The sequence below is a fragment of the Hemiscyllium ocellatum genome, chromosome 5 (assembly GCF_020745735.1).
Source record: "Hemiscyllium ocellatum isolate sHemOce1 chromosome 5, sHemOce1.pat.X.cur, whole genome shotgun sequence".
In the NCBI taxonomy this organism is placed as follows: Eukaryota; Metazoa; Chordata; class Chondrichthyes; order Orectolobiformes; family Hemiscylliidae; genus Hemiscyllium; species Hemiscyllium ocellatum.
In genome coordinates, this window is record NC_083405.1 from 61,835,399 (window position 1) to 61,860,938 (window position 25,540).

At 40.1% G+C, this 25,540-nt stretch overlaps 1 protein-coding gene across 1 annotated transcript in view; it reads right to left on the reverse strand.

Moving 5' to 3' along the window:
- LOC132816195 (semaphorin-5A-like) overlaps positions 1-25,540 on the reverse strand; it is an 89,334-nt gene that overhangs the window by 34,064 nt on the left and 29,730 nt on the right. Inside the window, exons 5-10 of the mRNA XM_060825692.1 lie at positions 16,959-17,019; positions 14,944-15,042; positions 11,935-12,148; positions 3,513-3,798; positions 2,144-2,273; positions 1,762-1,966 (exon numbers count right to left, since the gene is read on the reverse strand). Coding sequence (XP_060681675.1) covers positions 1,762-1,966; positions 2,144-2,273; positions 3,513-3,798; positions 11,935-12,148; positions 14,944-15,042; positions 16,959-17,019 — 995 coding nt within the window. The remainder of the gene's footprint in view (positions 1-1,761; positions 1,967-2,143; positions 2,274-3,512; positions 3,799-11,934; positions 12,149-14,943; positions 15,043-16,958; positions 17,020-25,540) is intronic.

A 25,540-nucleotide genomic window follows, 5' to 3' on the forward strand; every position in this document is an offset into this window, starting at 1 on the left:
TGAATCTGAAACAAAAACAGAAATTCCTGGAAAGCAGACCTGGCAGCGTCTGTGGAGAGAGAAGGAGTTACCATTTCAATTAACGAGTTCACAAGAAGGGTCTCTGGACCCAAAACATTAACTCTGTTTCTCTCCATACAAATGTACCAAACCTGCTAAAACAGCAATTTCTGTTTTTGTTTCAAAATTGTACTATTTCATATGTACTTATTTTCTCCCAACCATGATATTGTTTATAAATTTGTTGACTGACAATTGCTTTCGTTCAAGAGGGTTGGCAATCTGCCTCAGAAATTATCAATAACAAGTTAATGTGAGTAATAAATGCAGCAAAACCAGTGATAAATTCAAAGCAGCAAATGGCATATACTGCACTGGCTCTCTTTTCGCAATTTCCAATGTAGAGTAAACTGGAAGTATTTAAAGAGGAAGTAGATAGTTTTTTTTTAAATATCAGGCTATGATGAGCTGGCACAAAAGTGGGGTTGAGGCCTGGGTAAGATCAGTCATGATTTTGTTCAATGGCAGGACAAGTTTAAGGGGCAGACTGGCTTGTACCTGCTCCTATTTCTTATCATCTTATATTCTTAATGGGGCAAGACGAGGAGCCAGTAACTATCAGTATCTGACGTTTCCACCAACTGGACATGAAACAACTGAAACAAGTACCTTCCCAACCCTCTGATACCAGTGGTGGATGGTTTTGAGTGACTGGATATAACAGTGACTGAAACTGGAAGTTTGCAAACCGCACAATCACAAAAACAAACAATAATGATTTTAAATCAAAGAAATGTAAATGAAACATAATATATTTATTCACCAACTAGATAGCTTTGTCCTATTTCGCAATCTTTGTGATGTAAGCAAATGGATTGTTGTTAAAGTGAAATGTTATACATAAATTACCAATTATATTGTGTCTACTAACAGTGTCTAAAAGAGTACAGAGAAGTGGGAGGTGTAGCGACTGGGGAAAAGAGGCCTAGAGCTTAGGTCCATGCAATACAGCCAGAGTCACCAGTGATGGAGCAATTAAAATGAAAATTCAGGAGGTCAGATGTAGATGTTTCAGAAGATCATGGGTTGGAGGAAGTTGTATCGAATGGGGTAGGAGGGTTCAAGGCTATGGAGGGATTTGAAAACAAAATAGATAATTTACATTTGTGATTTTGCTTAACCAGGAGCCAATGTTGATCAGCCAGGATAGGGATATCAGCAAAAAGGATGTGGTGCACTTATGACAGCAGAGTTTCAGTAGAGAATGGGTCGAGACAGGACAAGTATCGGGCAAGGTCATGGAGTTCAAAATAGGCAGGTGTAGCGATCATATAGTTATGTGGTTGGAAATTCACCTTGACGTCAAATGTGACAAGTCGTGAATAGTCTAATTTAGCCTCAAAGACAATTGCCAAAGAGAAAAAGCAGTCAGTAGCCAGGGAACACCGTTTACGGTAGGGACTGATGAAAATTTGAGTTTTCTCAATGTTTAATGGGAGATAATTTCTGGTCATTCTGTCCTGGCTATTGGACAAGAAGTCTGATAATTTGGCAAAAGTGGAGGAGTTTAAAGTGATGATGAAGGGGTTGAATTGGGTGTCATCAGCATATGTAAAAACTATTGCTGAATTTTTGCTAGATGTTATCAAATCTCCAAGTTTTGTGGATTGATATTAAATAATACTAATGCCGATCATTGACACAGTAATATGAATTCAGATCATGCAATTCATTCATGAGCTGAGAGTTAACATATGTTACCTGTGGCCAAGTATATAACATGGAAAAACATGTCCTTTCCTTGCACAATGTCCACAACTATGTGGGAAAACCGACTGTTGTTTTCCAGGAAGACAGGCATTGAAGATGTGGGTTGCACAGCTTCATTCATAAGAATAAACTTTTCAGCATCCTGGAGATTCCTCTCTGTGAGCTTCACAGAAGGACCAGAATCAATAGTACCACACTAATAAAGTAAAAATTTAAAAATGTAAGTATCTATTGGAAATTACAAAGGAACACAAATAAAAGAACAATGAGCAATCATTAAATTAAGAAGTAATTCTCAGAATCTTCCAGCAGTATTTGAAAAATTACTTCTATAAAATCATGAAAATTTTTATATCAATTGAGTCATAAATACCTGAAAATCAGGATTAGGATTGGAAACAGTTTGCCATGCTGAATTTTCCTGTAACTTGAATGGTCCAGCAAAAGCTTGATTAATGGCGTTCAGATGAAATATGCAGACAGCTGAAAACGCTAAACCATTGCTGTAGGAAATATGCCCATGTATAATTCAATAATATCAACAAATATTACTTTATGTTTTAATATCATTTTTATTCTATACCAGTAAATATGGGTGCAACATCTGAAAGAAAAAGATGCATCACGACAGAACACTATAAGCAATACATTCAGTTGTCTGTTATGAACATTAGAAATAGGAGCAGAGGACGCCATTTGCCTCTCAAGTCTGCTCCACTATTCAAAAGATCAGAGTTGGATTTTCCTGCCTGCCATCCATTACCATTAACTCCTTCATCAAGAAAAACTCCAACACATACTTGAATGTATTTCATGACCAGGCTCCACTGCTCACGTGGGAAGGCCACTCAATATACTAACAATCTTTACAGACAATATGCCTCTTCATCTCTCCTGAATGGGAAACTCCTTGTTCGCTAGTTCTAGACACCCCCATTAGAGGAGACCTCCATTCAGCATCAAGACCCCTCAGAATCAGACACGTTTCAAAAGATTCCTTCTCATTTTCTGAACTCCAGTGATTGCAGGTCCAAACTACTCAACATTTCCGCAAAAGACACACCCTCATCACAGGAATCAGTCTAATGAACCCTCTCTGAATTGCATCCAATGCAAGTATGTCTCCCCTTAAGTAAGTTGACCAAACCTCTAGACTCAGTCTCACCAATGCCCTTTCGAGCTGTAGCAAGACTTTCCTACATTTATATTCTAGTCACATTGCTATAAAGGGCAAGACTCTGATTTTCCTGATTACCTGCACGCTTCATTTTTGAGAGCACCCAAAATGCTCCCTGCTCCAGAGTTCTGCAATCTCTCTCTCCCTGTTGTTAAATGGCATTCTGCCTTTCAGTTCTTCTTGCCAAAGTGGATAATGTCACATTTTTCCACATTATACTCCATACACAAAATGTTTGTTTAAAACTTAAAACTGCCTATACCCCTTTGCAAGCTTTTTGATTCTTCATTGCAAATTATTTCCTAACTTTGCACCAGCAGCAAATTTGGTTACAATACTGTCAGTACCTTCACCCTTAGTCAGATGAAACTCAGATACAATATCATTCATTAATCTGATTGTTACATCCAGAAAAATCTCATCACAAAGCCATGATAACTCTCATTGACACTATTTTGATTTTGTAATTGGCCTGCTACTAATAATAGATTCCAGTATTTTCCAAACTACAGATTCAGGCTAGCTACCTCATACAAAAGTGGGTAATGTTTTCATAGTCACTTACATGTTAGTGGTGAAGATTCCATACACCATGTCTTGCTCAGGTAAAAAGAAAGTGCTTATCACCTCCTGGTAATAAAAAGGAACTAGACCAGAGTGAGAACAATTTAATCGAGCTTTCATAAAGGTTGTCCAGGTATTCTCCAGGATAAATTGCCCTCCAATATCACTTTTACACATTCTGGCCACTCTGGGGAAAATATTTACTCCACAGTCAATTTCTACTGTATGCTCCCGAAAGAAAAAATATGTGAATGTTCCAATTTCATGAGATGACACAAAATTTGGTTCTACAAAAAAGTAACAAAAATCACAGTCATGACACTATTTGGACATTGTACATTTTTCTGTAGCTCCTAGAGTAGAATTATTTTTTCCATTCAAGTCACATCATCAGTATATAAAAACTAATATAATAACAGTTACAAAATTCACTTGGCATAATCTCAGACACAACATTGTCATTGTGTCCAATGCTGTCTTACAATGTTGACCATACCCAAGTTTATGAAGTTAGTAAGGGGACATTTACTTAGCATGGGTCAAAGTGGCACAATGATTAATGTGGCTGAACCTTCAATTCCTGCATTAACAGTTCCTGGGCGGGGGATCCAAGATGGCGGCGACCCAGCAAGACTGAGTCCACAGTGATCTACCCAAAACTTGGGCAAAGTGGGCTATCCATCCCCACCACACTCACTAAACCATTTATAATAGTTGTTAACCTTAAATAGTTACCTATTAGTACATTTAAATAGTCTAATACTAGCTGGAAAATGAGTAAAGGGAAGGGAACAGGCGGCTCTAAGAAAGCAGGGACCCCTCCCCCACCCTCTCCCTCTTCAGCTGCAACAAAGGTGTCTTCAGCTACTTCAGGAGATTTACCAATGAAGATGAGCTTTGAGGAGATGTTTGCCAGGTGGGAGGCGAAGATTGATGCTTTTATCGATGAGTCTCGGCAGAGCAGAGAAGCACTATCAGCCGAGCTGCAGAAGCAGGGCAGAGACATTCAGGAATTGGAGTGCCGAGTCAGAGAGGTGGAGTCGAGGGCCGCAGCCTCAGAGACTGGGATAAAATCAACAGCCGACCACATCCGTTTTCTCGAGAATTGAGTCCAGAACCTAGAAAACCACATTGATGACCTCGAAAATCGATGTCGTAGAAAAAATATTCAGTTGTTGGGCCTGCCCGAGCAGGAAGAGGGAGGTCAGCTGACAGAGCATTGGCTGCCACAACTTTTAAATCTGCATAATGGATCAGGCCAGGTAAGGGTAGAATGGGCCTACCGGGTCACAGTACGTGGGCCCGGCTCAACCCAGCGCCCATGCCCGGTCCTGTTCCAGCTGCAGAGCTATAGGGAGAGGCAGATGCTCCTGGAAGCCTCAAGAAATCTGGGAAAAGATCCCCAAGCTATGACCCACAAAGGATCCAGGATCATGCTGTTCCAGGACTTCTCCCCAGCTTTGGTCCGAAAGAGGAAGGCATTCGATGAGGCGTTTAAGGGACTTAAATATTCAGTACTCCTTACGATATCCAGCGACGCTACGCCTTAGCCACGAAGGATCCATATATAACTTCGGATCACCAGAAAAGGCTAAGGAATTCTTGGACTCTCTTAAATAAACTGTAAGAGATTGTGGACGCTGGTCTGCCTTTCCCATTATTTTGGTTTATATCCCTTCATCTTTTCTTATCTTTCCCCCTATGTGTGTATGTGTGTATATATATATGTTGGGGCGTTTGGTTAATGTTGATGGGGAGAGGTGGTTACCTTATTCTATTTTACTTCTGTTTTTAGGAGCGGGGTTGTTTTTCTTTCCCCTGTTATTTTGTGGTATTATATTTAAGTATTACATGTTGAGATTGTAATCTTATAGTTATATATGGTATTAATATTCCCAAATATATTTAGATGTGGGTGTGGGTGGGGGTGGGGTGTTCACTGTTAATTCTAGCTTTATATTATATTTGAATTCTCCTCATTTTATTGAGGAACACCTGGGTCAAGGGTGGGGCACTGGTTGGAAGAGGGTAAGATGGACTGTGGGAGAGGAAGTGACGCTCCCTGGGAACAAGGGAGAAAATCTCCAATTCGGAATGTTTTATATCTTTTATACTTAGAAAGAGTTTTTTGTTATATTGTTTTGAGTGTATCAGAGAGTCTTTACTTTTGTAAATCTTGTATGCTCCATGCTCAGGATGTTCTAGATAGGGTTTCCCCTCCCGAGGGGTCTCGGATCTGTCCAGATGATTATGGCTGAACAGTCGGTTAAGTGGTGCACCTGGAATGTCAGGGGGAGTAATTCGCCAGTTAAAAGGAAGAAAATATTATCAAATCTTAAGAAGGAGAGAGTTGATATAGCTCTCCTACAGGAGACACACCTGTCGGATAAAGAACACTTAAAATTACGACAGGGCGGATTTGATCAGGCCTTTTTTTCCTCTTTTAATTCAAAAAGCAGGGGAGTCGTTATCCTTGTCCGGAAGAACTTCCCTTTGAAAATTCTAAATCAGATAAAAGACGAATCTGGACGATATATTTTGATTAAAGCCCTCATAAATGGAGAGGAATATGGGATCTTAAATGTGTACTGCCCCCCGGCACACCCCTTTAAATTCATAACGGAAGCTTTTTCAAAACTGATGGCCTTTGGTGCCCGTCATACAATTATAGGGGGAGACTTTAATTGTATTATGGATCCGGAAATAGACAGGATTCCCAAGAGTGCCGCTGGAGTATCTCCCAGATCTAGACAACTGGCGGACCTGAATAACGAATTAGGATTGGTAGATGTATGGAGACGTCTCCATCCACAGGGTAGAGATTTTTCTTTCTACTCTAATCCACATAAATGTCACACAAGAATTGATATGTTTTTTGCCCCATCGATTTTTCTAAATTCTATAGCAACCTGTAAAATAGGTACTATAGCAATCTCTGACCATGCCGCTGTATACATGGAAACTAAGGTAAAGAACAATGGGACATCCGCTCGGCATTGGCGTATGGACCCCTTCCTGATAAAAGATAGCAAATTTTTAAAGTACTTCTCCCAAGAACTTAAAACTTTTTTAGAAATTAATACTGGTACGGCTAGCAATCCGTCAATGATGTGGGAGACCATCAAAGCTTATGCACGAGGTTTGATCATCTCCTATTCAGCGACCCAGAGGAAAATGAAGGGAGAGCAACAGCGTCTGCTCGAAGCTCGCCTAAAAGCAGCCGAAACAGCATACGCTGATAGACCTTCTATCACAAAATTGCAGAGGATTACAGCTCTTAGGACAGCTTTAAACACCGCGCTTACTCAAACGGCTAAAAGGGAAATATTATTTGCGAAACAAAGATTATATGAATATGGCGACAAACCGGGTAGATACTTAGCATTTCTTGCAAAGAAAAAGAAAGCCCCTCAAACTATTCCGACCATCAAGGAAAGTACAGGTACCCTGACTCATGATCATAAAAAGATCAATGCGACCTTTAAAGAATTTTATTCTGAACTATATAGATCGCAGGATTGTAAAGATAGGATTAGGAGGATGCAGTCATTTTTTAAAAATTTGATCTTCCCGGGCCTGACTCCGGAACAGGTGTCGGCCCTAAATACCCCTTTAACAGTCCAAGAAATACTTGAGGCAATTAGGCAACTTCAGAGCGGAAAAGCACCGGGCCCGGATGGTTTTCAAGCTGAATTCTATAAAGAATTTACAGGAATATTGGTTGACCCACTTATGGATATGTATAATTTTGCGCATAGTCAGGTCTGTCTCCTGCCCACGCTGAAAGAAGCAAATATTTCTCTTATCCTCAAAAAAGGAAAAGACCCAGAAGATTGTGCATCTTACAGACCAATATCCTTACTAAATGTAGACTTTAAAATTCTCTCAAAAATGTTAGCACTAAGACTAGAAAGGGTACTGCCATATATTATAAAGGAGGACCAGACGGGATTTATTAAGGGCCGCAGATCATCCAATAATATCAGAAGGGTCTTGAATATGATCCAAGCCTGTCATCAGGGAAAGATACCAGGAGTAGTAATTTCATTGGATGCGGAAAAGGCATTTGATAGGGTTGAATGGTCATATTTATTTTACACATTGGAAAGGTTTGGCGTTGGACAGGTGTTTACCAAATGGGTTTCAACATTGTATAATGACCCCAAAGCAGCTGTTATTACTAATGGGTTAAGATCGGATGGCTTCAGTGTGGGTAGGGACTGCCGTCAAGGATGTCCTCTCTCACCATTGTTGTTTACGCTGATAATCGAACCATTAGCAGAAGCCATCCGGACTGATCCTAATATAACGGCCCCGAGGATTGGTACAGGTAAACACAAAATTACCCTCTATGCAGATGACGTTCTCTTATTCCTCAGTAATCCTTTAATGTCAGTGCCTCATCTAATTCAAGTTATTAATACATTTAGTGCATTCTCAGGCTATAAAATTAATTTTTCAAAATCGGAAGCCATGCCAATGGGTGGTCTGGCTATGATACCCCACTTAATGGACGGATCCCCTTTTCCCTTCCGTTGGTCCCTGGAGGGCTTCTTATATTTAGGTATTTTTATCACGCCAGTATTTGATCAGCTGTATAGGGCTAATTTTGTACAATTAATGGAAAGGATAAGGCAGGACCTCCAGCGATGGAGAGACCTTCCGACTTCCTGGCTAGGGAGAATAGCATTAATTAAAATGAATGTTCTGCCCCATCTCTTATATCCTATGAGAATGCTCCCGCTGATGCTGCCAAGGCTAGCCCTACGTAAATTATATGGCTGGTTGGGCTCCTTTATTTGGAACCATAGACGGCCCCTTATTAAGCTGAAGAAGCTACAGCTTCCACAGGCAAGGGGAGGACTGGACTTCCCAGACTTTAGGAAATATCAGTTAAGCTCCCTACTAAGTTACATAGCTGATTGGGTTTCATCTGATCCACAATCAATTTGGCTGGATATCGAAGCCTCCCAAGTAAAATACCCACTTATTAACCTTTTATTTTCAGATAAGAGGAAAATCATTACAGACCACTGTAAAAATCCCATAATATTAAACACAATTAAGGCCTGGAATATAATGCGGCAAAATGAGGGTAACTCACATAAAACATCCCCCCATGCACCAATAGGAGGCGCATGGGGATTCCAACCGGGGATTACAGATGCCACCTTTAAACTTTGGAGATCCAGGGGCATCTCATGCTTAGGGGACCTATTTAAAGATGGGATCCTGATGTCCTTTGAGCAGCTGCGTCTGAAATTCGGAATACCTAATGGGGATCTCTTTCGATACTTCCAAGTTCGAGATTATATACAGAGGAAGACTACATTAATAGGTAGTCTTTATAAATCAGACAGAGAACGTAATGTCTTACGACCAGCGGGGGCATCCTCCGTTAGTACTATATACCATTTGCTACATGATGGAGTCTCAGGAGACAGGGATGACCTGCTTAAAACATGGGAGCAGGACTTGGGGCTAGAAATCTCTGAGGATATGTGGAATGACATTTGGGAAAATGCTAGAAGAATTGCTATCTGTAACAGAACTCAGGCTATTCAACTAAAGATACTTCATAGGGCCCATATAGCTCCGGCTCGACTGGCAAAATTTAAGGCAGGAGCATCTCCAATGTGTCCCAAATGCAAAATAGAGGTGGGTACTCTTGTACATTGTCTGTGGACTTGTCAGAAAATCCACAGATACTGGACTAAAGTGGCAAATACCCTGACAGAAATTTTAGGAACGGAAATTAGGGTGGACCCTGTATCTCTCCTTTTGGGCTTTTCGAACCTCTCATCTCTGGATACGCACGGGAAGAGACTATTTTCTATTCTCTCTTTCTGTGCAAGGAAAAATATTTTGGTGAACTGGGTGGCTGAGGGCCCCCCTGGACTTTCAAATTGGCACAGATTAATTATGGAATATATCCCCCTTGACTTCCTCACAAATATGGTGCACCGAAAGACTGAATTATTTTATAAAATATGGCAGCCCTTTTTGAATTATATAAATGCAGATATTTCGGCTATCCTAACAAGGGCTTTTATTTAGTGAAGATTTCAGACCGGGCTGCTCCGGGGCCCCTTGGGAGAGGAATCCTGCGTGAATACGGGTTTTATTATATTTGATGTTTATACATTCCGAGCATGTAAGAGACTTAGGTATACACTCTGGTTAGTTATAGGTTAGATTAGTAGAAAGTTGAGTTTTTTTTTCTTTCTTTTTTTGTTTCTTTTTTTTTCTCTTTTTGTTTTCTTTCTTTCTCTTTTCTTTGTTAAATTATGACTATTGTACATATGATTTAATTGTACATCAATGTTTGTATTTGAGAGTTTTGTTTATTTTTGTAAATTTGCAAAAATGTTAAATTTCAATAAAAATATCTACACAAAACAGTTCCTGGGCAGCCCAAGTCACATGACACTGAATAAAAGAGGCCAACTGGAAAAATGGCAACAATAAAACAAATTCCTCAATTTGGAAGTCCAAGCCACATCTCAGTCCCTGCACACAATTTGTTTTTAAAGAGGATAAGTGAAGGCCCTTCCCCATTTACAACCTTTAAAACTCATGAAGATGGTTGAGATATGCCCCATTTAGCCTTCGGCATCTTTCCAGGGTTCGACCAAACGAACAAATTCTGCCTATTGATGATTTTTGGGGCCACTGTGCTTTAATAAGTACAATAGTTTGTCAGGGCTAACCTCAGAACTAAAATATATAAGGTAAAATAATATTCCCAGTATATCAGCAGCTCTTATGCTGAACTCATGGCAAAGAAGTAAGAGGGCCTCGTACTATTAACACCAATGTTAATTTTGTATATCAAGTAGTGAATTTTGCTAAGTTGCAGCACCATGTTAAAATTGGGCAAACTCAGAAGTTTGTACTTGGCCATTGCCACATACATGTTGTCTGCCCCTGACAATACATGCTGCAGTGACTCCGGAAAAAAATGTGCTGGGTGCAACAGAAAATCTGGTGTGCTAACTAAAATATAATTTAACACATGAAATAATTAACTGATAATTGAAGTAGTCAATCCCTGAAATCTCAATGTACTGAAGTGAAACCAAAATTTCCCCAGAGCATTAATCCCACAGTAAATTGTTTTATCTATCTCATGAACAAATAAAAAATGGCTTTAGAGTAAATATGAAAAATTCTAATACCCACATTGGTAACATACACCACAATCTGCACTATTACTCAATGCCCTATTTAGCTGATGCTTCCTTCCTATGGCAAAAATAATGAAGTTGTTAGTTGGCGTAAATGTGGCTGCTTGATGAAGGGCTTATGCTCGAAACGTCGAATTCTCTATTCCTGAGATGCTGCCTGGCCTGCTGTGCTTTGACCAGCAACACATTTGCAGCTGTGATCTCCAGCATCTGCAGACCTCATTTTTTACTTAAACCACCAATATGGCAGGTACCCCTTGTAATTGGTTGGAAGGATGCCATAGCTTGAAAGCTTCAAGTTGCAGTCATCATCCTGTCAAAGTAAAGAACATCTACACCCTGTCTGCTCATTATTCTTCAGCGGATGATGCAATTTGACAGCAGCCACTTTTCAATGCAGAGGTCTCCTGTGAACTCTCCAGGTAATTGTGGGAACCTCCAACAATGTGGGTCTGAAGTAACATAATGTATTCATTAACCCTTTGTGAACTTCCCTTTTTGGAAAAACAGTACAATGCATTTGGAACTCCCAAAGAAATATTCAATCTCTCACTTTTATACAGCAGGGCTTAAATAAGTAGCAAATAAGAAGGATGAATAAAAACATTAGCAGGAAAAAAAATCCAAAAAAGCAAAATTAACTACTAGTTGATTGACTGAATTAATCAAAATGGAATTAGAATTGCAAAGAAATTATATCATAGATGTTTGGCTGTTTAAAAGTAAAACTGACACAGTTTAGCAAAGATGAAAGGAATTATTGCAACCCACTACTCCTGATGCAGTAATTTCATGTGCTGTAATCATTGCACAATTGAAATTTCTAGTCTAAAGACCTTTAACAACAATTAATACTGCCATTTTACTCAAGTACCAGAATTTGCAGTTTATATTGACAGGGTGCATACAGACTTTTGCTCAAAGTTGGAACATTCAGTCTGAATATTTTCTAACTTAATTTCATTTTGAATTTTCATTTTGAAATATACCCTCTACATGCTGGAATTGGCACATGTTGGTTCCCAAACTATCGCTTGGAAAATCAGGAACCATGCTATTCAATTGTACTAATTCCCTGGTGGGACGGCCTCAGAAAACGGATCCTTGCATAAAGTTGCTCGAGTTTTCCAACCAGTATGGTTCCAGTAATATTCAAAGGCTTTAAGGATCATTAGGTTCATAATCTTTTTGTAATACACTCTGATACCACATGAGTCTTTCCCTGTCACAGCTCACCATTCAGCCACATTGAGTTGTATTGAGCCGTGCGCAGAGGAGGAAGCCCACCCAGGCTCCGGTAGATGCCAACGTCTCTCGCTAGGAAATCCATGGCTGTGGCAACATACAATTCCCCAGTGGATGTAATTAGAGCAGTGGAAGGCTGATGTGGATTGTATGGACAGCGAGCCTTGCCACTGATGCGATCATGGATTGCTGTCAAGTCAGTTAGCTGCAGAAAGTAAGCATTTCAATAAAAATCTAAGAATTGACCACTTTCAACACAATGGTAACATTTTAATATTCTTGATCATAGCAGTTCCACTCTGCAATAGACATGTTCCAAAGTGTTAATGGGCACTCCTTTATACCATTTCAAACAGTAGCTACCTGTGTAATTAAACTCTAGGCTTCATATTGTTGCTTGTGTACAAAGTAGATGTTATAGTAGGGATTCTATTGAAGTACATGAAAATACACTTTAAAAGAATAGCAGATCTCCAAAAGTCTCTGACCACTGGTGGCAACCTCAGGAAGCAGCAGGATGAGGATGGAAAAGAAGTGAATTATATGGGAGTTTAGGCTCTGTCCCTGTAAGGAAGAAGTGATCAGCAGTAGCTGTGCAATGCATTAGCTGGTCAGAGTGATAAGACAAGGATACGTCCCATCATTCAAATTTCCCTTCATTCACTGCTTTTCAGCAGAACTGCAGAGACAACTTTTATGCAAAGTTCAATACAATATTTGTATTGCATTGCAATCTTCAATTACAATATGGTCTTCATGTTTAAAAGAGCATCTGATCAATTAAATCTAAAATAATAATTTCTGTTATATATCTACATCCTTTTGTTAGGGATGGGGCTAATAATGCTAAAGGATACCAAAGGAAAGAACACTTGCTCACATTTTTCCAATTGCAGATAGCAGACATGGCCATCTCCAATTCAGATCTAAATTCAGAAAAATACACAATTAATCAGTGCTGTAACTTGAATTTCCAAGCCAACCACACTAATGGAAATCTGTCTGATAATTCAAGACAATCTTGAGTCATGGAAACGTCTGAAACAAATGTCATGTTGGTCTTCATAGTTGACACAGAGACCAGAGTTTCTTTTTGTTTCATAAATGCTTCAAAAAAAGAAAAATATGTTACCTAATCTGTCAATCACAATTTGACTTTCAACACAGAGGAAGTTGGGATAAAAGATGGCAAAACTATTTGCCAAGTATTAAATAACTGCCTTCTAGTAACAAACTCTTTAAAAATGCACATAGGGCTAATTACTATCAACTTGAATGAAATAAATTCTTATTCCTAACCATTTTTAGTGATAACCTCTTTGAAAAACTACCCTAATGTCAAGAAAAGGCAGTGCCTATTATTTTCTAGTTAAAGCAAACACAATCCCAGGACCACATCAATTTCCTCATGGTATACTGGATTATATTATCTAGCTTTTTTACAGCAAATCCATTGCTAACCCTTCTAGATTTAAGGACAATAGCCATATTATTTTGTATAACATTGTTAAAAAGACAAACAATCATTGGGACACCAATTTATATAGGAGATGGTGATGTTGTCATTGAGATGATGCTGAATCTGTTAAGTGACAAACTTAGCCAGCTGATTACCTCAAACCAAGCAAGTAGCCTCTGATTGGTCAAGATGTTGCCATGGTGAATGCAGTAGGATTTGTAAGGTGTAAGATATACGCAAGCTTCTTTTGCATACACAGAAAGAGTCCTCTGTGTTCTGCGATAAGAATTACTCCAGAAGAATTGAAGATATTCAGTCATACTCATAGTGCATTTCAATTAGAGTGGTGCTGGAAAAGCACAGCCAGTGAGGCAGCATCCAAGAAGCAGAAAAATCGGCATTTCAGGCATTCCTAATGAAGGACTTTTACCCGAAACATTGATTTTCCTGCTTCTCGGATGCTGCCTGACCTGCTGTGCTTTTCCAGCACCACTCTTATCTTGACTCTGATCTCCAGCATCTGCAGTCCTCACTTTCGCCCCATGTACATTTTGTTTGCTTATGCTAGAATCAACATATATTCAAACAATGGACCCTGTTTTCTATAAGGAATAAGAGTTTGTGTGTACATTGCACCCTTTTTTTATGGAGAAAGGATTTTTGATACTTCTGTGTTCCCTGTGCCTAAAACCTGACTAATCAGAGGCTATCTGCTTGATCTGAGGTTAATCAACAGATAAGACCAACAGTTAATAGATCCTGATCCATGCCAACCATTGTCCAAATAATCAGCACTTTTTTTTCTATACTATATAAATTGGTGTCCTCTATCAAAGATTAGGTTCTTGTGTCCCACTCCTGATGAATGCAAGATGAAAGGCTTTGATTTTGTGTTTCTTTTTAATAAGCTTTAAATTCTGTACTGACAAGCAATGAGATCACATAACCTGTATACAGCCAGCTGGAGAAGCTGGAACTCCCTATGACACACTTTCTTAGCAAAGAAGCAGTTAAAGAGGATTCATCTATGGATGCCAATGCCCGTAGAACTATAAGGAACAACCTGAATGGTATAAATTCCCAGATTCTGTTTCACATCCTGAGCCTCACCCAACAGATAATGCAATCCACCCTAAGCATTTTGGGATTATTCTGTTTCCATTGTTTTAACATCATAATTTTTATGAATGCATGTAATTTTCCTAATAATTAAATCACTCATGTTGGTATCAACCCATAAATCACTTCAACTGCTCTGTCATGGATCAAAACATTGCCAGATGCCATTGACAAAATTACATTCATATGTTTATATTTGTACACCTTTTTGGCCTGTTCAAAATGGATACACAATTAAAATAAAGTTATACTGTTTTGAACTAAATTTCAAAGAAATGACATGAAGATTGAAAACAAATCACATCAGGTACAGTTTTGTGATATATTATAAATGTAAATTTAAATTATATATACTTGAATGTAATCAATCACAATCTCACTTCATTATAAACATGTAATTTAAAATGCAAAGAACAAATTACCGGCCGAGAGGTACATATTGGATTATACGCATTCGTGCCACAAGTGAAGATCTTGGTGCTGTTTATGAGGAGGACCCGGATATAATTCTGACAATCCTCCTGAAATGAAGTTTTAATACAAATGAAATCACTAAAATATGAAAGTTTTAGCTTGCATTGCATTCTTTCAACTGTCATATAATGGCAGACCACAATGAAAATTATTATTGTGCAATTTAATGAATTGAAAAAATCACATCTCAGTTATTGGCACTGACTGAATCATTAAGATTTCTTTCTTTATTTGTAAAGATGGTACATTCACAGCAATTTTGGTATCATTCAGTGAACATATCAAGTTATATAGAAGGTTATGTGGATGTTTTATGTAACTGAGATGGATTGACAGTAATCAACATATATTCCTGATACCCCAATGCTAATTTGGTGCTACAATAAAGCTGACTCAAAGCAGATCAAGGATGCAAGAGATCCTTAGTTCAAAGAAATAAAGGAAATGGGAGCAGAAGTGGTTATTCAGTTCATCAAATCTGCTCCAGCATTCAGGATGGTCATGACTGATCCTTGATCTCAACACCATAATTCGACCCTCTCCCCAGACCCATTCCATCAGCATCTAGGAATTGATCAATTTTTTTCTTAAATATACTCAGTGACTTGACCTCCACAGTCTTGGGTGGTTGAGAATTCCACAGGCTTACCACCCTGAGTGAAGCATTTTCTCCTCATCTTAGTCCCAAATGCCTCATCTTAGTCCCAAATGGCGGCACGGTGGCACAGTGGTTAGCACTGCTGCCTCACAGCGCCTGAGACCCGGGTTCAATTCCCGACTCAGGTGACTGTGTGGAGTTTGCATGTTCTCCCCGTGTCTGCGTGGGTTTCCTCCGGGTGCTCCGGTTTCCTCCCACAGTCCAAAGATGTGCGGGTCAGGTGAATTGGCCATGCTAAATAGCCCGTAGCGTTAGGTAAGGGGTAATATGTAGGGGTATGGGTGGGTTGCGCTTCGGCGGGTCGGTGTGGACTTGTTGGGCCGAAGGGCCTGTTTCCACACTGTAAGTAATCTAAATGCCTACCCCATATCCTGAGACCATGATGACTTATTGTGGTCCCCCAAGATGAGGAAAATATCCTGAATCCAGTCTGTCCAACTCAGTCAGAAAATTATATGGTTGAACGCAAATCCATAACATGCTACTACACTGTTGTGAATATGGGCCTAATTGACCCAAACTTTACTCATACAATAATATTCCATCTCAGGAGTTCCATCATTTTTATGCTTTCCTTGGAATAAGGGTAACCTTTACACCCCAGTCAGATGGCAATGGTTTATCTTCACCTGTATTAGGGTTAAAGTCTTCCAGTCAAAAGAATTTGAATTGATGCAGTATTGAGTTTAAAAATTGGCATTTAAAAATACAGCTCGCTGTGTAAAATTATAAACTTTGGTTTTGAAACTGTCATGGCCCTTCAGTTCTTCCTTTGCTCTCTCTAAAATAGCTTCACCCAGTGTGCAATCACAAACTTAGTTTCTTTTAAAGGAGTGAAGTATTGTTATCCAAATGATGAAGAAATTAAATCTTGGTTTGAGGGAAAATCAAGAAGAATACAAGTATTACTTTCTATATATAGCTAATTACAAAGGCTGAGATATTTAGACAAGTGTTGAGTGCCAATGATAATTATTTCAATACAGACCTGAAACCACTGTACCCAGATTGAAAACTAGCTCTCACATTAACATATTAAGATGCCATGCAACATGGGTACCCCATAACAGGTGCTGATATATTTCTTCTAAATTTTAAAATTTCAGAAATGTTACAATCACAAATGGTTGGAATGCATGGTATTAAAATGCAGTGTGGGGCCTTTCTAAATGTGCCCCTGGTTCTGACTAGAAATTCTTAAATGGCTGCTGGCACAATACCAAACTGTGAAGGAGCAGCCTGAGCTCCCACTCACCTCACAGTACAAAATCTTGCCTTATTCCCTACAGCATAATCACCACCTACCTCCGTTTTTCCTTTATTGAAACAACTCTTTTTTGATGTTTCATCTGGGAGCCATTCCACTCTCTGAAGACAGGAGGAAAAATACCACAAGGTTATAATTAAGACAACATCCGGCTCAGTAAGACATTTCTCAGAGACTCTGCTGACTGCTTCCTGACCAATGATTGCTGTAATTATGAAATATCTCATTGGCTTTGTGAAAAGTAATGCCACAAATTTAAGGTAGCCACATACACACATTGAAAACACTTCAAATTAATTGTTGCAATGGTGTGGTGTGACAGACTTCATTTATTTTGACATCAACAAGGACTGCAAATAGATGTCCTTTAATTCCCACACAAATGGCATAGCTGAATATTGCAAGGGAAGTCAAACACAAGTTTTGCAACATATTGTAAATGCAAATGTAGGAATCCAATGTCAGTTTAGCACATGGCTTTGTTCAGGGCATGAAGTCCATCCTCCTAGTAGAGGAGAATGCCATGAGAACATACTGGTGGTTGATGCGTCAGCTTCCACTGCAAATATTTGAATTTTGTAATGGGAGCTCAGACACAAACCATGAAATATCTACTAGCTGCCATGAGGACTCAGACCACTGCCATCTTGGCTGCCAGTACCAGCGCCAATTAGCTTTCATTGTGTCACAGCTGTGCAGAAACCTGTCCTACAATAACTTACTGGGATTACTGGGATCTCCGCTCCCACAGAGGGGCTGACACGGCTTCTGTGCAAAAGGTCAGGATTTGTGTTCCCAGCACTTGCTACTCTTCATGCTTGTGGCTGAAGTGGGTACTGCAGAAGGTGGAAATTAGAGTCAAGACTAGAGTGGTGCTGGAAAAGCACAGCAAGTCAGGCAGCTCCTCGGATGTGTCAAGGCAGTGCGATCTAAAATTAGACACTCAAGGTCAACGTGTAGGTATCCTGCAAAACCACTTGCTGTCTCCACCTGTAAAGGTCGGCACCTTCCAGGAGCCACACTGTAGGCACTGAAGTAACACACCATAAGAACACTAGGGCAGATAAAGACACCTAAAATACAGTCACAAAAGGAAGGTACAAGAGCAATTAGTTGGGAATTACTTGGAACATTAGGTGTTGTTGTGGAAAGTTGGTTTAGTCACAGCTTTTATGTCAACATTGTCACTGCGAGGAATAGAGCAATGGTCCATCACAGGAAGACGGTTGAGTGGAGAAATAGTGAACAATGGTGCTCTGGGCTTTCATGAGGGAGAACCACAGTTTAATGGTGTTCTCATGGAATGCCCATCTGAAAAGTGGATACATCAGCTGCCTCCTCCTCCTTTCTATGTGTAAAATACTAGTGACAAGCCCTCATGGTAACCAGGTACTACAGAATACAACACACCACCAGGAATCAGGCCACATGATCCAGAGAGTCCTGAACTACTTCTCCTGAGCAGTGATGACAGCAAAGTTGTTGCTTCCTGCCTCTGATGACCTGCTCAAAGGTGTACCTTGTTGCTGACCACATATGGAGAAATTGTGGAGCTGATTCATCAACCGGCTGGAGAGTGAATAGTCCTTACCCATTCAGCTACCTTCCAGTACAGCGATCTGCTGGAAGGATTACTGGATCAGTGGACTGGCACAGAATGAATATATCATGACTGCTTCCAGGATAAGGTGCATTCTCTCACATGACATGCTGGATGTGGTCGTAGAACAACTACAAGTGAGTGGTACACTTTGTGGTTTCAGTACATTTCCTATTGAGATGCAGCTGCCATAAAGTCAAGTGGGTGCAGGTCATGACTCCTCACTTTTTGGGGAAGTCTGTTCTCCTGAACACATCATGGGTGTGCTTTGCCTGCTTCTGGTTGTCTGGAGAAAACCCTTTCCTGCACACAAAGCTTTGACGATCTTTTGCATTCAGAAATGGCTGGAGATCTGGAGACGTTTGTTGTGTCACCTGCTCCAATCTGGCAGGATCCACTGGTGAAAACAGTCTGAGCCGTGGTCAACATGCTGCTCTGAGAGGGCAGGTTCCAAGGAGCGAAGCACAGGCACTGAACCCAATGCCATTGGCCTAGATGCAGGGAGGAGAAACACTCTCTAAAGACCCTCAATAGGCAAAGACTCCTGCTGAAAGTTCTCCCCTCCTCCTCTGTGGAGAGACTATCTTCTTGGTTCTCTCTGCTCCATATCTCTGAGGTGGGCAGGAGGTCTCCTGTATTGTCGAGCTGTATTCAAGAGAAGGCATTCACTACAGAGATGTTATCATGAATGACAGGTCAAACCTCCTATTATTTTTGAATGCTGACTGGCGTCATATTTTGCTTACTCCCATACCTCTGACACTTATACAAAAGGGCCTTTTGTGGTGCTATGGCAGTGTTTCTACCTCTGGGCCAGGGGACCCAGGTTCAAGTCCCACCTGCTCCAGAAGTATGTCATATCATATCAGAACAGTTTCATTAAAAACACCCAGACTGAAGCCATCGACAACATGACTAGAGGTAAGCACACAAATGGTATCACAGACATTATTTTCATCTAAACCATCTTCCCTAGCACCATAACTACTGGTGCTCAGGAGACAAATAGCACTTCAAACACTGAAACTGTTTGATTGAAGCCTCTAAAATGTGTCCGAAGGACACGAAATACTAACCCTGTTTCTTTCTCCACAGATGCTGCCAAACCTGCAGAGTTTCTCCAGCATTTTCTGTTTCAATCTCTAAAATACTTGCTCGTGTATTTGATATTTAAAATAAAGAAAGCAATGTATGTTTTACTCAGCATGCTTAGTCAAGGGAGTGAAAGAAATCAGCCAGTCCTCCCGACCCTCACCACTATTTAGATTTGTCGCTGGAAAGTTTAGTTGGAGCTACACTGAAGGAATCCTCCTCTGATAGGAATGAGCAAACTGGTCACTTTCTAGGAGTACACATGAATCAGTAGCTGCCTTCAGCTGCCCTGCAGAACTCCAACTCAGTACCCTTCAGGAAAGGAGGGGCAAACACAATTTGAAGAAGTTCAAAGATGGATAATTGTATTTTTGATATTTTACCTTCATCACCACGGGCTTTAGTAGGACTAAGGAAGCTGTTTGTTGCAAGTCGACTCAGCAATGATCCATAGGTTAACAGCAAATTTAGGTAAAACAGTCATTGTACCAAAAGCACATTACACTTCTCAAACATTGCAAAACTATCAAAATACATAAACATCAGCTGTTTGAAATGGTACCATGAGATCCCTAAAACAAACAAAATCCTGACCACTAGAACACTTCATGAATCCATTTACTAAACAGATTAACAGCATGTCAGCTGTAAAACTTTCTTTTTTACAGAAGCATAGAAAAAACAAGCAAGAGTAGCTAGGTGGCCCTTTGAGCTTGCCCCACCATTCTAAATCATCAAAGCCTGAGAACCAGAGCTTGTGATTTTTGAGAAGATTTGTAGCTCAGGTTGATGATAAGTATGGAAGTTAGCTCACTGAGCTGGAAGGTTTGCTTTCAGACGTTTCATCACCATACTAGGTAACATCATCACTGAGAGTCTCCGGTGAAATGCTGGTGGTATGTCTCTCTTCTCTATTTACAGGTCTTGGTTTCTTAAGATGGGCGATGTCATTTCCAGTTCTTTTTTTCAAGGGAAAGTGGACAGGATCTAAATCGATGCGTTTATTGATGGAGTTCTGGTTAGAATGCCATGCCTCCAAGAATGGTCGTGCATGTCCTTGCTTCATCTGTCCTAGGATGTGTGTGTTGTCCCAGTCAAAATGGTGTCTTTCTTTGTCTGTATGTATAGAAACTAGTGATAGTGGGTCATGTCTTTGGGTGGCCAGTTGGTGTTCATGTATCCTGGTGGCAAGTTTCCTGCAAGCTTGTCCAATCTAGTGGGTTTTTTTTACAGTTCTTGCATGGTATCTTGTAAATGACATTAGTTTTGTTGATAGTATTGAATGGGTCCTTTAGGTTCAATTGCCGCTGTTTAAGTGTGTGGGTAGGCTTGTGGGCTACTGTGATGCCAAGGGGTCTGAGTAGTCTGGAAGTCACTTCTGATATGTCTTTGATGTAAGGTAATGTGGCTATAGTTTTTGGTTGCATTGTGTCTGCTTGTTTGGGTTTGTTTCTGAGGAACCAGCGGATTGTGTTTATTGGGTACCCATTTTTCTTGAAAGCATTGTGTATATATATTTTTCTTCTACTTTTTGTAGTTCTTGGGTGCTGCAGTGTTATGTAGCTCGATGAAATAATGTCTTGATGCAGCTCCGTTTGTGGGTGTAATTACCAACACGCTTAAACAGCGACTAATGAACCTAAAGGATCTATTAGCAAAACTAATGTCACTTACAAGATACCATGCAAGAACTATAACAAACACTACATTGGACAAGCTAGCAGGAAACTTGCCACCAGGATACATGAATACCAACTGGCCACCAAAAGACATGACCCACTATTATTAGTTTCTACACATACAAAGAGGGACACCATTTTGACTGAGACAACACACACATCCTAGGACAGGCAAAACAAAGACACACATGAGAATTCTTAGAGGCATGGCATTCTAACCAGAACTCCATCAATAAACACATCGACTTAGATCCTGTCTACCTCCCCTTGAAATAAAGAACTAGAAATAACATCACCCATTTTAAGAAATCAAGACCTGTAAATAGAGAGGAGGGACATATCACCAGCGCTTTACCAAAGACTCTCACTGATGATGTTACCTAGTATGGTGACGAAACATCTGAAAACAAACCTTCAAGCTCAGCGAGCTAACTTACATGCTAGAGGCAGTTCTTCTATAATGCACACTTCACAAACGGGATTTGGCCTCAATGCAATTTGTGAATTGCGGACTTTTTTTTATAAAGTGAACTCTTGTTTGCTGTAATGTGATTCTGTTCCCTGTATTACCAGCTGATTGTGATTTATTCTGCCAGCACATCTATTGCATGTTGATTATTGGCTGCATGTGTGTATTTTCTTGCTTCTATCTGCAACTAAGGTAAGGGAAGTGAACATTGGAATATTTTGCTGGAACGCTTACTGAGACCATGCATGAAGTTGGTGTGGTGGGCCTGAGGAGCAGAAACACAGAAAGAGAGAGAGAGTTAGGGGGTAAAAGAAGATGCAAATACAGAGATTCCAGCGACTGTTGGTGATTAAGCAGGACCTTTTGTTAAGCAGAGGCTCAGTTGCTGGAGCTTCAACACATAGCAACTTTACAAGGGAAGGGAGCCCATGTGTGTGGAAGGGGTGAGGTATGAAACTAAGGATGGATCACTGGTGACCTTCATCTCTCCCCACCCCATCCATTCCCAAGTTATGCCTGATCTAAGTTCACCCGGTCTCTGTTTGAATAGGGAGTGGGGAAGGATCTGAGATTCTCAGCCCCTCACTCTCTGAAACCCGAGTCCCATCAAAACCTCTCAACCCTTTCGAGACCCCCTCAAAATAAAGGATATTTTACTTGCACCAAAAAAATTACTTCTGGAAGTTTCATAAAGTTTAATGGCAGAGAGCTGGGTTTGAGATAAACTCTACTCCACAAGGAGACAGAATACAACAATACAAGGGGAAATTTTACTTGTAACTGACCAGAAATAGACAGATTCACTAAACTGGTGTCCCTAACCTTGTATTTTCTATTGCACAATTTTCTATAACACAACGTGGCACAGGAATGCCACTATTGCACTATCTGAGAACAAGCTGCATATCTAATTCAATCTTTAGGCTCAGCTGCTTTCTGTAGCAGAGACGTCCACAGGTTCACCACTCTTTCCTCATCTCACTCTTAAATGGCTGGCTAACTATCCTCAGACTGAAACCCTTTGTTCTGAACTCCCAGGTCATTGGGTGTATGTAGCTTTCTGTATTTTAATGCCTTGTCAATGTTAAAAGTTACCAACAGGTCAAAATTAACATAACAGAAACAAATTAATATACCATCTGCTTGCTCTGAGACACTTAGCATATACAGTAGAAGGCCCATTTCCACGGATTCGCTTCCCACAGTTTCAGTTATCCGTGATTTATCGCGGCCCAAAAATATTACATGGAACGTTCCAGAAATAATTCCAGGGGACTGCCGGGGAGGTAAGTTTCCCATATAAATGATAGAGTTCACTACTATTCGTAGTTTCGGTCATGAAACGTATCACCTGTGGATATGGGGGGACACCTGTATTTCACTCTTCATCTCGACAATCCTACTGCCCTCAATGAAGTGTATGTGGTTTCCATTTCAGCTCAACACGATATAGGATTACGATCATGACATGGACCAAATTATTTATCAGGCTATAATTAAAAATGTGTAAAAACTGCACACTTCAAATCAATGTTTATATCACTTAATATTTATCATTATAAGTAAGAGATACTATCAGTTGCAGATGTCAGTAACTGCCCCTTAATTGCTACTATGTTGTATTCTCTACACCTATAATGTTATTTTGGTATACAGCCAAACTTTCATCATGAGGATACCCAATTCTTTGAAGCTCTGTTTCCTTATTTCCATATCAACTTATTCAACAGCATCTTTTCAGAAGATCAGTGTATCTATGTAACATCAGAACATCTATGTAATCCACATTTTATACTTGCATGTCTATCCCTACCCCTTCATAATTAATTTTCTCAATCATTAGGACTATAGTGGTTCTCACCAGCTAGTCTACACTCAATATACAAGTTGCTTTAGAAGAAATTGCATCTATGAGTGGGTAAAATGCACAGCACATATATTTCATTCATGAAGGTCTATCATCCTCCATACTAAGGAGGCTTGAATATAACATCTTCAATACAGCTTATTTAACCACAACACATTGGTGATAATTTATTTCAATTTCCAGTTAATTAGGAACATATTATAGCCCCATCCTATCAATAAACACTTGTATGCACAATTATCATCACTTGCAGCACTTAATGCATCACAGGCCTCATCCATATCAGAATGCAATACTCTCACCCAAGGTTAATTTAAATATCACATAAATTTGCCCCCCACTAAGTGCGTTGAGTAAGCCCTGAACTCCATGCATCAGTTGGGTGTGTGTGTGTGATACTATGCTTGTGGCTCATCTACACGCCTGGTCACCTCTTCAAAAAATTCAAACAACTTGGTCAGACGTGGCTTCCCTGAACAAAGCCACACTAACTGTTCATGCTATTCCCTGCCTCTCCAAGTGCAGATTAATTTTGTTCCTCAGAATTGCTTCCATGTATCTCCACCGCTGAGGTCAGACTGACTGGTCTGTAGTTTCCTGATTTTTCTTTTCCTATCTTCCTGAATAGCAATACCACATTGGCTGTCTGCCAATCCTCTGGCACCTCTTCTGTACCCAGAGAAGAATTGAAAATTATTGACAGCTCCCCTGCTATTTCCTCTCTTGTCCCACTCAACAGTCTGGGTTACATTTCATTTAGCCCTGGTAATTTATCAACTTTTAAGCCTGCCAGACCACTCAGAACCTTCTCTCTGACTATGCTGGGTTTCTTCAAAGTCTGGTTGAAGATTTGTAGCTCGGGTGTCCGTTGTTGTGGTTCTGTTCGCCGAGCTGGAAGTTTTTGCTGCAAACGTTTCGTTCCCTGGCTAGGGAACATCATCAGTGCTATTGGAGCCTCCTGTGAAGCGCTGCTTTGATGTTTCTTCCGGTATTTATAGTGGTTTTGTTCTTGCCGCTTCCGGGTGTCAGTTTCAGCTGTAGTAGTTTGTATGTGGGGTCCAGGTCGATGTGTCTGTTGATGGATGTTCTTGCCGCTTCCGGGTGTCAGTTTCAGCTGTAGTGGTTTGTATATGGGGTCCAGGTCCATGTGTCTGTTAATGGAGTTTGTGGATGAATGCCATGCCTCTAGGAATTCCCTGGCTGTTCTCTGTCTGGCTTGTCCTATGATGGTAGTGCTTTCCCAGTCAAATTCATGTTCCTGTTTGTCTGAGTGTATGGCTACTAGGGATAGCTGGTCGTGTCGTTTTGTGGCACTATAAATACCGGAAGAAACATCAAAGCAGCGCTTCACAGGAGGCTCCAATAGCACTGATGATGTTCCCTAGCCAGGGAACAAAACGTTTGCAGCAAAAACTTCCAGCTCGGCGAACAGAACCACAACAATGGGTTTCTTCAATTATGCCACAGTCCTTCTCCCTGATTTCTATCCCCGTATCATCCTTCTCACTAGTCAGCTAATAGATAATAATAAGATATAAATGCATGCAAGTAGGCCCCCACATGCTCATTAGCAAAATGTTCATTTCAGTGTTACCATCTTCGGTAGAAAATCAATCACTTTTATTTGATATTGAGAATTCCATCTTTCTGATTTTGCCATCATTCAGGGCCAAAGAGATTCAGTCCATAAAGTTATACAATCATCAAACAGCTTGGCAGATTTATTTAAGAAAATAAGGTTGTTGGAATGACATTAAACAGCAATATTAATGTATTATCAAATTTTATTATAATATTATCAAATATCAAGTCAAGTTTTATTCATTGGTTTAATTTCTCTTTCACTTGAGCAGCTGTTTCATCCCTATCTTGTGCTGACCATAATTGTTTGTGCAATCCTTCCAGTTACTTTC